The sequence below is a fragment of the Muscardinus avellanarius genome (genome assembly GCF_963383645.1).
Source record: "Muscardinus avellanarius genome assembly, chromosome: 19".
NCBI classification, from domain to species: Eukaryota; Metazoa; Chordata; class Mammalia; order Rodentia; family Gliridae; genus Muscardinus; species Muscardinus avellanarius.
In genome coordinates, this window is record NC_137805.1 from 34,516,433 (window position 1) to 34,533,111 (window position 16,679).

At 43.0% G+C, this 16,679-nt stretch overlaps 1 protein-coding gene across 1 annotated transcript in view; it reads right to left on the bottom strand.

Moving 5' to 3' along the window:
* Positions 1–16,679, bottom strand: part of STK4 (serine/threonine kinase 4) — a gene marked incomplete at both ends in the record, with an annotated part of 106,851 nt that overhangs the window by 65,280 nt on the left and 24,892 nt on the right. The window contains 2 exons of the mRNA XM_080716768.1: positions 1,948–2,115; positions 10,985–11,149. Of these exons, the coding sequence (XP_080572894.1) occupies positions 1,948–2,115; positions 10,985–11,149 (333 nt within the window). The remainder of the gene's footprint in view (positions 1–1,947; positions 2,116–10,984; positions 11,150–16,679) is intronic.

A 16,679-nucleotide genomic window follows, 5' to 3' on the forward strand; every position in this document is an offset into this window, starting at 1 on the left:
TGTGTGTGTGTGTTGGGGGATTTTTGTTTGTTTGTTTGTTTGTTTTTTTTTTGGTGGTACTGGGGTTCCTGGAAACCCTTCTACCTCCAGGCTACACTCCCAGATCTACACTCCCACTCCTCCTGTCTCCACCTCCCAAGCGCAGGGATTACAAGGGTGCGCCACCACGCCCGGCCCCTGTTTTTAAGCTAAAAATAAAATAGGGCTGGGAGTGTAGCTCATAGGAAGAATGCCTCTGGGTTCAATTCCTAGTACCACAATTAAATAAATAAGCAAATAAATAAATAATTCTACGACTCAAGAGAACCTAATCAGAGAAAAGGAAGAAATGGCTTGGGGAGGAAGGAAGTGAGCCGTGGCACCCTGAGAGGGCGAGGCGGGCTCTTACAAAAGCGCGGCCAGGTGGGTCCTGGCAGTGGCTGCCAACACAGCGCGTTTCAGTGGAGACGCGATGAAAGGAGATGGGGTGTGGAGAGAAGGAGAGAACAGACCCTCCAGATGAAGAGTCTGGAGTTCAACACACCAGAATTTACAAATTCAGACTTTTTTTCATAAGAAAAAAAAAAAGATTAAACAGCTACAGGGAGCAGGCAGGAAAAAAGACAATAAACAACCAGGCTGGGTGTTAGGAACAGGAATTTTTTAAAAAGCATTAGAAGACAGGTGTGGTGGTACATGCCTGTAATTTCAGTACTTGGGAGGCTGAGGCAGGAGGACTGAAGGTTCAGGGCCAGCCTTAACAACTTAGTGAGATTCTATTTCAAAATAAAATAAAATTGAGCCAGAGGTATAGCTCAGAGGTGGCAGGCCCTTGGGTTCAATTTCCAGTGCCAAATAAATAAACAAATAAACAAACATAAATATTAGAGAAAACACTCTAATAATTGATGTGTTATATTTAGAGACACAACAGGAATCATGGAGGCTGAATGAATGGCAAGTTCATTTCCGTAAAGTAGAAAGGCGCTATTCGTGTGCCCACAAGATAGGCACCCCTCTCTTCTGGGGGCAGAAGAGGAAGGAGTGGAGGACGTTGTGGGTATATTATTAGATTTTTTTTTTTTTTTTTTTTTTGCAGTACTGGGGATGGAATCCAGAGGCAATTTACCTCTGGGCTATACCCCCGGCCCTGTTTTTTATTCTTTATTTTTAAACAGGGTCTCACTGAGTTGTAGAAGGCCTCACTAAGAAGCTGAGGCTGGCTGCGAACCTGTGAGTCTCCTGTCTCAGCCCCCCCAGGACTGGGATGACAAGCGTGCATCGTCACGCCCAGCTAAGGTTTTTAGATTGCAAAAAGTTTTATTTTTCACAAACTGTGGTTTTCCCTTTATTGGCAAGTCAGTAAGTAATAGTCATACTCTTTGAAATACTGGGATTTAAATGCAGTGTAGTTTATCAAGTTCCTACGTAGATGAGGCAAGCTCTACTCAACTCCAGTTGATATTATTGTGTTCAAATGTAGGAGTCTAAACTATTAAAATTATATGTAATTATACAAGTCACACTAAGCACTTCTGTGGTCTATATTCTGCAGGGCAGCTGTCAATGCTCAGCTTCTGGAGCGGACCGGGGCGGATCACACTAAGTTAGTGAGTGGAAGTGTACCATTTACAGCAACACTTAACAGTCAGACGCAGATGGTTAACGTATGATCTGGAACCTAACCAAGTAAGCCACCCAAGTCACTTTCTTTTTCTTTTCAGTTGTTGTTTGGGGGAGGGCAGGGCTGGGAATTGAACCTAGTGGTACTATATAAGTGAGCTAAACCCCCAGCCCCTTTTGTTTTTATTTTGAAATAAGGGCTTACTAAGTTGCGAAGGCTCGCCTTGAATTTGTGTTCCTCCTTTCTAGTTTAGAAACTAGGTACTGGGATTACAGGCATGTGCCACCGTGCCTAGCTTCAACTAACTTTCCAATGATGATCAACCCCCCCGCCCACTTCCTTACCCTCATCGGATGTATATCGGCATATGGCGGCTTTCCTTCAGCCATTTCGATGGCAGTTATCCCCAGAGACCAGATGTCTGCCACACAATTATACCCAATTTCCTGAATTACTTCTGGAGCCATCCAGAAGGGTGTTCCTATCACTGTATTCCGCTTGGCCATGGTATCCTAAAATAGAAAGGAGAGAAACCAACACTATAAGCATTAAAACTACTGAGAAGAAACTTTTCCGAAACAAAAAAATGCCTTAAACTTAAAATATATATAAAACTATCAAACGAATCACAAAAGAAAGTTAGCCGGGTGTGTGGTGGCGCACGCTTCTAATTCCAGTACTTGGGAGGCTGAAACAGGAAGATCCCGGTTCGTGGCAAGCCTCAGCTACTTAGTAAGGCCCTCCGCAGCTTAGTGAGACCCTGTTTCAAAATAAAGAATAAAATTGGGCTGGGGATATAGCACAGAGGTAATATGCCCCTGGGTTCAACCTTCAGTACTGAAAAGAAAAAAGAAAAGAAAAGAAATTTAGATGAGGAAGAAACATAAAAAGATGCCAGGCATGGTGGCACACGCCTGTAATTCTGGTACTTGGGAGGCTGGAACAGGAAGAACATAGGTTCATGGCCACCTCAGCAACTTAGGCCCTCAAAAACCTAGTAAGACCCTGTTTCAAAATAAAAACTAAAATAGGGCTGGGAGTATAGCTCAGAGGTAGAACACACTTGGATTCAACCCTAAGTACTACCACCACCACAACAATAAATATCCCTATACTGAAATACATTAAAAAGATTAAAAAAAAAAAAAAAAGATATCCACTGAGCCGAGCGTGGTGGCGCAGGTTTATAATCCCTGCACTTGGGAAGCTGAGACAGGAGGATCCCACAGGTTCAAAGCCAGCCTCAGCTACTTAGTGAGGCTCTCAGCAACTTAGTGAGACCCTGTTTCCAAATAAAGTATAAAATAGGTTGGGAACGTAGTCTAGAGATAGAAAGCCTCTGGGTTCCATCCCCAGTACCACCACCAAAAAAAAAAAAGTATATACCTTTGTCTGGCAAAGAAAATATGTGCTACAGTGTGAAGCAAAAAAAAAAGTTGTAAAATTATATAAAATATAGCCCTGCTTTTATAAAGGAAAATACATATGATAATCACAAAAATGACCATTAATAATAAAAAATGTTATAGCATAGCGAAAGAGAAATCTGGAGTAATAAATAGCAATCTATTAGCAACAGTTACATCAAGAGATCAAGAGGGCAGAGTCGCTAAGGACTTTTACTTTCTATCCTGTACACTTTTGTAACATTCTGATGGTTTAGTTTATATGAGCATGCATTACCATGCAATCAGAAAAATGTTTAAAAGTTTACATATAAAAATAATATATAAGCCAGGCGTGGTGGCACATGCTTGTAATCCCTGTGCTTGGGAGGCGGAGACAGGAGAACCATGCAGGTTCGAAGCCAGCCTCCCACGCCTGTAATCCCAGCGTTCGGAAGGCTGAAACAGGAAGAGCATGGTTCACAGACAGCCTCAGCTACTGAGTGAGGCCCTTTGTAACTCAGTGAGACCCTGTTTCAAAATAAAGAATAAAAAGTAGGGCTGGGGGTGTAGCTCGGAGGTGGAATGCCCCTAGGTTCCATTCCCAGTACCACACACACACAAAAAGGTTTAGTTTGTAGCTTAAAGAATATACGAATATACTACTCATTACAGCAGAGAGCCATACAGCCCTACTGAAAGAGAACCTTTCTATAATTCCTATATTTTAGAAACTAGAGTTTGCGGGGTTTTTTTTTTCGGGGGGGGGGTGCCAGAAATTGAACCCAGGGATGTTCTACTTTTGAGCTAGGCTCCAGTCCTATTATAATATTTATTTTGAACAGTGCCTCACAAACTTCCTGAGGGTCTTGGTAAATTGCTGAGACTGGCCTCGAACTTGTGATCCTCTGCCAGGCTCCCAAAGTACTGGGATTACAGGCCTGCCACCATGCTGGCTTACAGGAGGATTTTTAAAACAGAAGTAAAGTTATATAAAAGGATTTCCGACCAAAATCACCCATGTTCCTTCTCTTAGGGTTATGCATTTAATCAGGAGCAAATGATGTAGGTAAAACTTCTGAATTAATCTCATTCTGTCAGGCCTATGTAAAAAATAACACAGGAACCAACTTACTGCTTAGTCATTTCCTTAGCTCTGAAACTTCAAATTTGCAAGGGTGTTTTCAAATAGTGGTAGTCCAAGTTGCTTTCACTAGATTATTCCAATTAGAAATAGATACATGGCTGGGCGTGGTGGCGCACGCTTGTAATCCCCGCGCTTGGGAGGCGGAGATAGGAGGATCACGCAGGTTCGAAGCCAGCCGTGCTGGCGTAAGAGACCCTGTTTCAAAAATATAAAATAGGTCTGGGAGTATAGCCCGGAGGTAGAAGGGCTTCCAGGAACCCCAGTACCACCAAAAAAAAAAAAAAAAAAAAAAAAAAAAGAAATAGATACATGGATAGCCAGACATTTTCTTGAAATTATGTCATGAGTAGATATTAATCCCAACTAGATCTCTATTGTAAAACTACAATTGTACAACAGTAACACAAGAGAAAATACTAAGCACAGAAACAGTCTACAGCCATATACATCATATATATATACAACACATTCTATTCTCTTGGCTATATAAGACATGATTAGGGGGCCAGGTGTGGTAGAACAGGCTTGTAGTCTCAGTACTTGAGACAGAAGAATCATAGGTTTGTAGCCAGCCTCAACCTCAACAATTTAGTGAAGCCCTGTTTCAAAATAAAGAATAAAGCCAGGCGTGGTGATGCACACTTGTAATCCCAGTATTTGGGAGGCTGAGACAGGATTGCCCAGGTTTGAAGCCAGTCTCAGCTATTTAATGAGGCTTTCAGCAACTTAGTGAAACCTTGTTTCCAAATAAAACAAAATAGGTCTGGGGGAATCCATGTAGTGGCACATGCTTGAAATCTCATTATTTGGGAGGCTGAGACAGGAGGATCATGGTTCGAGGATAGCCTCAGCTACTACTTAGTGAGGCCCCTTGCAACTCAGGGAAACCCTGTTTCAAAATAAAGAATTAAAAAAATAGCACTAGGGGTGTCGCTAAGAGGTAAAATGCCCCTGGGTTCCATCCCCAGTATTGCATTAAAAAAAAAAAAAGGTCTGGGGGTGTAGCCTGGAAAGCCCCTGGTTCCATTCCCAGTACTAATAAAATTAATAATAATAATAATAATAATAATAATAATAATGAAAGAAACAAAGAAAGAAAACAGGGCTGGAAGTGTGGCTCAGAGGTAAAATGCCTCTGGGTTCAATCTCCAGAAACACACACACCACACACACACAGAGTCAGTCAGGCATGGTGGCACACACCTTTTTTTTTTTTTTGTCGTGGTACCAAGCTATATTCCGGACCTTTTTTATATTTTATTTGGAAACAGGGTCTCACTAAGTTGCTGAGAGCCTCACTCAGTAGCTGAGGCTGGCTTCAAACCTGTGTGATTCTCCTGTCTCAGCCTCCCATGCGCTGGGATTACAAGCATGAACCCAGTACTTGGGAGGCTGAGACAGGAAGATGGCAGGTTTGAGGGCAGCCTCATCAATTTAGCCAGACTAAATTGAGGTGCGCACACGCGTGCGCGCAAACACACACTAAAATGTCATTTCAAATCACAAGAATAGATTATGAAAAAAAGCACTGAATATCTGACTACTCACTTATGACACTCTACATTTAGATTCCTAGTTTTTTCTCTCTTTGTGAGAAGAGGTTGAAGCCAGGACCTCACACATGCTAGGCAAGCATTCTATCACTGAGCTACACTCACATGGGGCCTCGGTATTTTGCTGAGGCTGGCCTTGAACTTGCAATCCTTCTGCTACAATCAGCCCCAAGAGGCTGGGATTACAGAAGTGCACCACCATGTTCATATGTTCACCAAAATTAGTTCAAATAAGCTGAAACTTTCAATATTAAAAAAAAAAAACCTACAACAGCATTAAAAGAAAATACAGATGAATAGTCATTTAATGTCCAAGCAGAAAAGGATGATTTTTATATGTGTGGTACTGGGGACTGAACCCTGAGCAGTTCTACCTCTGAGATACAACACAGCCTTATTTTATTTATTATTTTGAAACAGGGTGTAAGTTTAGCCTGGCCTCAAATCTGTGCTTCCCGTCTCAGCATCCCAAACCAAATACTGAAATTGCAGGCATGTGCCATTGCACCTAAAAAGAAAAAAAAAAAAAAACGCTTAAGCATTAATAATAGAAACTCTAAGATAAAAAAGGTAGACCTTTTTTCTACATAAAATCTAGAAACTTCTATATTTAAAAAAAAAACTCAAGCCGGGCATGGTGGTGCACATTTGTAATCCCAGCATTCAGGAGGCTGAATCAGGAGGATCGCGGTTTGCGGACAGCCTCAGCTACTTAGTGAGGCCCTTTGTAAATCAGTGAGACCCTGTTTCAAAATAAAGAATAAAAAATAGGGCAGGGGGTGTAGCTCGGAGGTAGAATGTCCCTGGGTTCCATCTCCAGTACTGCAAAATAAATAAATAAATAAATAAATAAATAAATAAATAAATAACCAAATGTAAAAAGCATTTAATTGCTTTGATAATGACAAGGAAGATACAACTTATTGTCCATCTAATACTGGCAAATGTAAGAGAAATGGCACATTAATAAAGAGCAACTGGAAGCAGAAATTGTTCCCTTCTAGAAGCACGAGAGCAAGACATATCAAGCGGCTTAGCCTGTCATGTGTTTTCTGATCCAGATTCCACTCTAAAGAAATCAGCCTAAGAAATACCCAAGGAAATGCTGACAAATTTAGTTTCAAGATGTCTTACAGAGTTTATGTGTGTGATCGTGGGAAAACTATAAACAACTATAGAAAATGAGGGTTTTTTTTATATTTTTATTTTTATTTTTGGTGGTACTGGGGATGGAACCCTTCTACCTCCAGGCTACACTCCCAGACCTATTTTATATTTTTTATTTGGAAACAGAGTCTCTTAAGCCAGCAAGGCTGGCTTTGAACCTGCGCGATCCTCCTGTCTCCACCTCCCTAGTGCGGGGATTACAAGCGTGCGCCACCATGCCTGGCTAGGAAATGACTTAGACCATGTATATCCACACAAAGAAATACCCACATTGACATCGGAAATTGCTACAGCATCTCATGCAGACCTTGAGAAAGCTCGATCAGGGGATCCGCACAGCGTAGGTCCCCCATGAAGTATGTCTAGCATTCCTTTCTTCAAAAAATTATTTTAGGATTATTTGGATTAATATGTGTAATTGGAATTTTATGTATAAACATTATAACTAAAACTGATGGGCAGCGGCTTGTGAGAGACTCAGGCAGCAAAGATTTTTTTACCAAGGATAAAGTTATTGGGCCAAACATTAAGTTCAAACTGACCTTAGTATGAGCCACTGTCTAAGACTGGGTTTGAGTCAGCCTTGTGAGGTGAGACAAAGTATACTATGATAGCTTAAATGTCGGACACCCTGCTGGGCGTGGTGGCGCACGCTTGTAATCCCCGCGCTTGAGAGGCTGACAGGAGGATCGTACGGGTTCGAAGCCAGCCTCAGCTACTGAGTGAGGCTCTCAGCAACTTAGTGAGACCCTGTTTACAAATAAAATATAAAATAGGTCTGGGAGTATAGCCCAGAGGTAGAAAGCCTCTGGGTTCCACCCCTAGTACCACAAAAAAAAAAAAAAAGTCTGACACCCTTACCCTAAACTCTATAAAAAATAAAACTTTTCCTGCCCTTGGAGATCCTGCGTGCATGGCTATGCCCTTGCCTTTCTGCCAAAAAAGAAAGTATAAAAGTTGTAACAAATCCTGAATAAAATGGAGAAGATTGATCTCGTGCGGCAATTCTTCTCTCATTCGACCTCGGCTCCTCTATCACCAACACACGAACCTCGACTCATGCTAGGGCTGGACCCCGGCAGGAAATAGTATAGATTTCTAAGTAAAGATAACAGAGGGAACGACTAATATCTTTTTTTTTTTCTTTTTTTTTGGTTGAGTTTGGGGATGGAACCCAGGGGCATTTGACTTTCGAGCTACACTCTGCCCTATTTTTTTTATTCTTTATTTTTGAAACTGGGTCTCACTAAGTTGCGGAGGGCCTCACTAAGTAGCTGAGGCTGTCTGTGAACTGCGATCCTCTGGTCTCAGCCTCCCGAATGCTGGGATTACAAGCGTGTGCCACCACGCCCAGCTCCTAATATTTTATTTTTATTCCCTCCTCAAACCCACTAAAGAGACACTAAGAGATTTTTTTTAATGAATAAATCCACAAGAACAACCAAAAAAAACCCAGAAAACACACACACACACACACACACACACACACACACACACACACACACACTGTTGTGGGCTGGGATGCAGATGGCCAAGTGGTAACTAACTGAATAGGCTACTAATGGAATCTTCCGTCAGATTCCGGGAACACTGGGAATGACCTGATTTCACCACCAATCCCTCCAACAAGCTTAGAACCTGGTGGCACGAGGTATAGAGAGGAGCGGTGAACGCAGACGTCAAACAGGGAGACTGGACCAAAGGCCTAGAAGCAGTTACGACCTGCCGTGGTTTGGATCAGAATGTCCCCTAGCCCTCAAGGGACTCAAGGCAGCAGTGCTGGAAACCAAACTTGGTTGCTGAGATTAGTTTTAGAGATTATTTAAGGTTCCTCCTCCCCTGTTCTCTTTCTCTTGCTTTGGCATTTGTGTTGAGAGCAAAGCCTTGCTCTCTCTCTCTGCTTCCCACCACAATTCTGAGCTCTGCAAACCCAGCCTGACATGGACTGAAACTCTAAAATCTGCAGAAATATGGGTGTTTTTTTTTTTGTTTTGTTTTTTGGTGGTAACTGGGGTTCCTGGAAGCCCTTCTACCTCCGGGCTACACTCCCAGACCTATTTTGTATACTTTTTTATTTGGAAACAGGGTCTCCTAAGGCAGTGTGCGCGGCTGGCTTCGAACCTGCATGACCCTCCTGTCTCTGCCTCCCAAGCGCAGGGATTACAAGCGTGCGCCACCACGCCCGGCAAATCTGCAGAACTACAAGCAAATAAATCTTCATCTGCGCTGTGTGGGTGTGGCCAGTTGTTCTGGATTCCAGCCGTGAGAATGTTGACAGGACAGAGCCCTGGACCCTCCTCTCAGATCAAGCAAATGTGGGCTGCCCCTGCCCTCCCCCTGGCTTAGGCTGGAGCCATATTCCTTAGAGGAAACTGCGGATTTCTAGACAGCAGAGTGCAGGTAACATCGAGAATCAGGAACACTGTTTGGGCATTTTTATGCTAAATGTAGAAATAATCACCATCACTTCACAGAAGGTTGTCAATGAAAATAGAGAGAAACCTAAACTGAGCGGTGGAAGTTTTCCAAGAAAAACAACCCAGCCTGATCCACTTATGCCAGTCTCGCTTTATTTTAATGAAGACCAAGGAAAACAAACAAACAACTCATCCTTTAAGCAACACATGGGCACAGAGGCATGTGCCTGTAATCCTAGTACTTGGGATGCTGAGACAGGATAGAACGTTTGAGGACAGCCTCAGCAAGTAGCCACACTCTTCCCATCAACCCAGGGAGACCCTGTTTCCAAATAAGAACTCAAATCGGGGTGGGGTAGAGCTCAAAACTCAAAGGTATTCGATCTTCAGTCACACACACACACACACACACACACAATATTAAACTATATGACCTGAAACCCAGAAAGGATCCAAAGTATTTTATTAATACTTTTGAACCTACTGGTAGATTATACAATTTTCATTAACACAATTAAGCACCACCCTGTCCACACTGGAGATGGAGACTGTGGCTTCATCCATGCTATGTAAGTACTGAATCACTGAGTTATATCCCAGCCCTTGGTTTTTTGTCGTTTGTCTTCATTTCCACTTAATTTCGACACTAGGTCTCAATACGTTGCTCACATCAGCCTGTGATCTTCCTACCTCAGTCTTCCAAGTAGCTGGGATTACAGGAAAGTGCCACTGCATCCAGCAAATCAAGAAATCAAGGGGTTATTTGTCTGTTTGGTATATATTTATTTATTTAGGCAGTACTGGGGATGGAACCCAGGGGGCATTCTACCTCCAAGCTACACCCCCTCCCTATTTTGTATTCTTTATTTTGAAACAGGGTCTCACTGAGTTGCAAAAGGCCTCACTAAGCAGCTGAGGCTGTCAGTGAACCACGATCCTCCTGTCTCAGCCTCCCGAATGCTGAGATTACAAGCGTGCGCCACTGTGCCAGGCTTGTTTTTAGTATTGAGGACTCGACTCAGGCCACTTTATCTCTGAGCTAAATCACCAACCCTTTGTATTTTTTATTTTGAAACGGGGTCTACAAAGTTGCTGAGGGTCTTGCTAAATTGCTGAGGCTGCCCTTGAACTTGTGACCCTCCTGTCTCAGCCTCCCAAGTGCTTGGATTACAGGGGTGTACCACAGTGCCTGGCTAAAGAAAGGTTTTTTTGTTTTGTTTTGTTTGGTTTGGTGGTACTGGGGATGAAACCCTTCTACCTGCGGGCTACATTCCCAGACCTATTTTTTATATTTTATGTGGAAACAGGGTCTCTTAAGCCAGCAAGGCTGGCTTTGAACCTGCACAATCCTCCTGCCTCCGCCTCCCAAGCGCAGGGATTCCAAGTGTGCGTTACCATGCCCGGCTAAATAAAGTTTTTTTTTTTTTGCTTTTTTTTTGTGGTACTGGGGTTCCTGGAAGCCCTTCTACCTCTGGGCTATACTCCTAGACCTATTTTTTATTTTTTGGAAACAGGGTCTCTTAAGCCAGAGAGGCTGGCTTCGAACCTGCGCAATCCTCCTGTCTCCTCCTCCCAAGCGCGGGGATTCCAAGCGTGCGTTACCACGCCAGGCTAAATAAAGTTTTTTTTTTTTTAAAGTATTATTTTTTAAAGCAAGTAAAAGAAATTGCTTCCTTAGGAGAGAGCTGAAAAAACATAATATTTTTACTTACTGTAAGTTGACCTGCTACTCCAAAATCTGCAAGTTTTGCGTGTCCTTCTGTATTTAACAAAATATTTCCTGCCTTGATATCTCGGTGTATTTTTCTCATAAAATGAAGGTATTCTAGTCCTTTAAGAGTTGACTGTAATATTGTAGCTATTTCATCTTCTGTTAACTGGAAAAAAAAATGAGTTCAAGTTGTTTATATCAAACATTGGGAAAAGGAAAAAAATTAAACTCCTTTCCTTATTCAATCTATGAGCACATTTGACTACTTATAATACCATCTATATGCTGGCCGTGTTCCAAGTGGTCAAGTGACCAAAACACCTCCCCAGACATCGGGTGCATGTATCTGCCCCTAACGTCTCTAAATGAAACCCTAACAAGCATCACAGGGAACATGTCAAGATAAAATCCTTTATCGCTACCAACGCCCTAGCCCTGTCCCTCTCCCCACCCAGCTACCTGCCCCCAGCACTCCCTCCTCCCAGTAAAAGGCAACCTCATTCAAAACTTCAGGTCATCCTTCAAACTTCTCTATCTCCAAAACAGATCCAAATATTTCCTCTGCAATCACTGTGGTCCAAGTCATCATTATGACCTGCCTACACGATCCAATAACCTCTTCACAGGTTTCACTGCTTCGGCCCTTGGCTCTATAAATAATTTCCCACACAGCAGCCACAACAAACCTTTAAAGATGTAAGCCAAACCTGCTCAAAACCTGCCAATAGCTTCTGAAATCAACTCAAAAGCCCTACGGGGCATTGTGGTGCACACCTGTAATCCCAGCTACTCAGGAGCTGATGCAGAAGGATCACAGGTTCAAGGCTACCCTGAGCAACTTAGACCCTGTCTCAAAATAAAATTTATTTTATTTATTTATTTATTTATTTATTTTGATGGTACTGGGAGTGGAACCCAGCAGCTTTCTACCTCCAGGATATACTCCCAGACCTTTTTTTTATATTTTATTTGGAAACAGGGTCTCACTAAGTTGCTGAGAGCCTCACCAAGTAGCTGAGGCTGGCTTCAAACCCGTGTGATCCTCCTGTCTCAGCCTCCCAAGCGCGGGGATTACAAGCGTGCGCCACCATGCCCGGCTCAAAATAAAATTAAAAAACTGTCTGGGTACATAACTCAGTGGTAGAGCACTTGGCTAACATGCATAAAGCCCCTGGGTTCCATCTCCAGTATCACAAAAACAAAGCAAAAAGCCGCTGACTGCACCACGGCCTGACATAACGTGGTCCCCAGCTGCTCTGCAATGGCACCGCCTATCACTCCGTCCTCCCCTGTCTTCCCAGCCAGGTGGCTTCCTGGCTGCTCCTCAGCACTCCCAGCGCGCTCCCCCCCCTCAGCTCTTCCACCCGCTGTGCGTTGCCTACAGCACTGGTGATCCCAGCATCTACACCGTTTGCTTCCTTACTCCACTGGCTCTGCCCAAAGGCCGCCCTGTCACAGAAGCAGAGACCGTCCCCACTCCAGCCCTAGATCAGCCTTGTCGGTACAACCTATAGCCATCTGACATATTATGCATTATTTGTATATCTATTTGTATGGTGTCTTTCCTATTAGAAACCTAAGCTCCCTTAAATATGTCTGCTTTGTATGTTTGTTTATTTTTGTGGAACTGGGGATGAGACCCAGGGGCTTTCTACCTCTGGGCTACACCCCAAGCCCTAATTTTTAATGTTTATTTTGAAACACGATCTCACTAAGTTGCAAAAGGCCTCACGAAGTAGCTGAGACTGTCCACAAACCGCAATTGTCCTGTTTCAGCCTCCCAAGTACTGGGATAATAAGTGTTATTTTCGTGGCCCTAGCACCAAGAAAACCACTAAGGACACAGTGGGCGGGCACTGAGAAAATAACTGCTGAACAGTGATGGCTAAATGAAATCAAGAGTGGTGGAGACTGGCACAGAATATCTGATCAGACCACGGCTTACTGCACTCCGATCTACACCAAGTCCTAAACAAAATCTATCAGCAGGCTCTCGCGGGCCCGCATGACGAGCAGCTCACGTTTAGAAGGGCGCTGTGGCAGAAGGGTGAGACTGGAGACTAGAGACCCAGCCTTATCCTCATCTCCACCCTCCAGTGCAAAGTGGCTTCAGCAAGTCACTGAGCTTCTCTTAGTATCAATTTCTCAATATACAAAACAGGAATGCCACCGTTAAGACTGTCATAAAAACCAAGTGATACGCTAGCCTAGATGTGCAAGGCCTCTGGCTCAATCCCAGAGAAAGAAGAAAAGAAACAAGTGATATTGGGTTTAATGGTTAATCATGGTTTAATATTCACTACACAATCAATCAATCAATCAACCAACCAATCAAATTTAACAAGCCCCTGTAATGAGTCAGGGACTATGCTAATAATATTAAAATAGGCAACCATTTCTAACTATATGCTAGGCACTGCTTTTGCCAGCTCATTTAATCGGGTTTTTTTTTTTTTTTTTTTTTTTTTTGGTGGTACTGGGGTTCCTGGAAGCCCTTCTACCTCCGGGCTCCACTCCCAGACCTATTTTTACAGTTTTATTTGGAAACAGGGTCTCCTAAGCCAGCGCGGGCGGCTGGCTTCGAACCTGCGCGATCCTCCTGTCTCTGCCTCCCAAGCACGGGGATGACAAGCGTGCGCCGCCACGCCCGGCTCATTTAATCTTTATAACAACTAAATGAGGTAGACGTACTATTATCACCATTTTACAAATAATGAAGCTGAGGTACAGACACGTTAAGTAACTTGTGCCAAAGGCCACAGAGCTAATAAATGACAGTTTTCACTAAAGTCCAAACAAACATTATTAGCAGGGTTACAGGCTAGAGTTTAGGGTGTCTCTCTTGACTGAAGAGAACAGAGCTCGTGACCTGACTTACTGACTCCTTGTTCCTTTTTTCCCTCTGTAGTACTAAGGATTGAGTCCAGGGTATTCTGCCTCTGAACTATACTCTCAGATCCTTTTTAAATTTTGAAACAGGGTCTCCCTAAGTTGCGGAGCTGGCCTCAAACCTGCGAAACTCCTGTCAATCTCCCAAGTACCGGGATCACAACCACATGCCACCACACCCCATCCTGACTCCTTATTCTAACCACAGCAAAGCTAATTAATCAGTTAATGCAGCATTTGCCCTACAGAAATATAAAGGAAGCCACAAAATATAATTTTAAGTTTCTAATAGCCACACTTAAAAAATAAGCAATTAAAATTAATTTTTACAACATATTTTACTTGTTTTTACCCAAAATATTATTTCACCACGTGATCAACGTTTTTTAAAAAAAAAAAACTGAAGATCTGGGGGTGTTGGTAATCATTTAGATGTTGGTGTGCATTTTACACACATATTACATATTAGCGTACGTCTCATATCAGACGAGCCACACTTCAAGTCCTCGATCATCACAGGTGGCTGGCGGCTACGGTGCGCGAGTTTAGAGTTTATAACACTGGGCCAACTACTGGGTAATAACTAAAAACCCGCATTTCATAGTTAAAATTATTTAACTATAATGAATTAATATTAAGATTATCAATAAATGCCCAAAGCACCATTGAAGGTAATTTTAGAATGTTTGAAAATGCCTGAAACAGAACACTTAATGCTACATGTAAGAAGCCCTGGGACTCATTTTTCAAGTCAATAAGTTACCTAAGCTTTGAGATTTCTTTAAATGATCCTATGGTAGGATACTATTTCTAACTAAAGAACTTATTTGTTTTTGTTTTTTGTGATACTGTTGATTGAACCCAGAGGCATTCTACCTCTGAACTATACTCCCAGCCTTAATTTTTATTCTTTACTTTGAAACAGGGTCTCACTAAGTTGCAGAGGGCCTCACTAAGTAGCTGAGGCTGGCCGTGAACCTGAGATCCTCCTGTCTCAGCCTCCCAAGTACTGGGATGACAAGCCTGCGCCACAACACCTAGCTTAGAACTTGTTATTTAAGAAAATATATTAAGTCTGAATAACAAAATCTAAGAAAAAAGATAGTTGTATTGATAACCAAAAATTATGACTGAGTTTCAAAGCTGCCCAGTCCTTGTCATTTGGATAGTACCCCATTATTTATAACACACTTCTATATATTTATTTATTTATTTATTTTGGTGGTACTAAGGGTGGAACCCAGAGGCTTTCTACCTCCGGGCTATACTCCCAGACCTTTTTTATATTTTATTTGGAAACAGGGTCTCACTAAGTTGCTGAGAGCCTCACTAAGTAGCTGAGGCTGGCTTCGAACCCATGCGATCCTCCTGTCTCAGCCTTCCAAGCGCGGGGATTACAAGCGTGCGCCACCACGCCCAGCCACACTTCTATATATTTAATTTTCACAACTTTGTAAATACATTACATGTGTATTATTATTCCTATTTTTCTTTCTTTCTTCTTCTTTTTTTTTTTGTGTGTGGCACCAGGGATTGAACTCAGGGGCATTCTACCTCCCAGCTACACCCCCAGCCCTATTTTATTCTTTATTTTTGAAACAAGGTCTAAGTTTCAGAGGGTCTCACTAAGTAGCTGAGGCTGGCCACAAAGCTGGATCCTCCTGTCTCAGCCTCCCAAACGCTGGGATTACAAACGTGCACCACCATACCCGGCTCCTAGTTTTCTTACACACACACACACACACACACACACACACACACACACACACACACATTGTTAAACTTTTCCCTGCTTTTACTCCTATCCACTCACAATCAATACAAAAGCCAGAGTTATCTTTCTAAATAATCTTTTTTTTTTTTTTTTTTGATAGTACTGGGGTTCCTGGAAGCCCTTCTACCTCCAGGCTACACTCCCAGACCTACTTTATATTTTTTTATTTGGAAACAGGGTCTCTGAAGCTAGTGTGGCTGGCCTTGAACCTGCGCGATCCTCCTGTCTCTGCCTCCCAAGCGCGAGGATTACAAGCGTGCGCCACCACGCCCAGCCTAAATAATCTTTCTAAATAAAGTTTTCTTTTTAAATAAATCAGATGCTAACTGGGAGTGGTGGCTCATGCTTGTAATCCCCGCATTTAGGAGGCTGAGACAGGAGGATCGCGGTTGGCAGAGAGCCTCAGCTACTACTTAGTGAGGCCCTTAGCAACTCTTGAGACCCTGTTTCAAAATAAAGACTAAAAATAGGGCTGGGGGTGTAGCTCAGAAGTCGAATGCTTCTGGATTCCATGCCCAGTACTGCAAAAAAAATAAAAATAAAAAAAAAATAAAATGCTCACTTACTTGCTGAGAAACCAGCAGGCTTCCTAATGTATTGAGAACAAAATTCAAACTCATTCTCATGCTGTATAAACAATGCCCAGCCTAATCAAGCCCGTCCTCGGCCTCCCCTCGGCCTGTGCCTGTTGCCGTCTAGTCTCCAGGGCCTTCCCTACACACGGCCCGTCAGACGCACCCGGCTGCGGCCTCTGCGCGCATTAGTCCCACTTGGACTGTGCCTTCCGGAGCTTTTACCTCCTCGTTTTCCCTTTTCTGAGTGGCCTCTCCAACCCTCTGCTGCTCCCCAGCAGCCCAACACTCTCGTCCACGGGCCACCGCTGCCTCCTTCCCTTCCCTCAGTTTAGCACCATCTGCATTTCTCTTCTAGTTACCTTTCCTTTGCTTTTTGTGCCCTCCTGGAAAACGTGATACTGTGAGAGAAGGATTGTGTGTTTAACTTATTCCGGATCCTTAAGGCCTGAAGCAGAGTT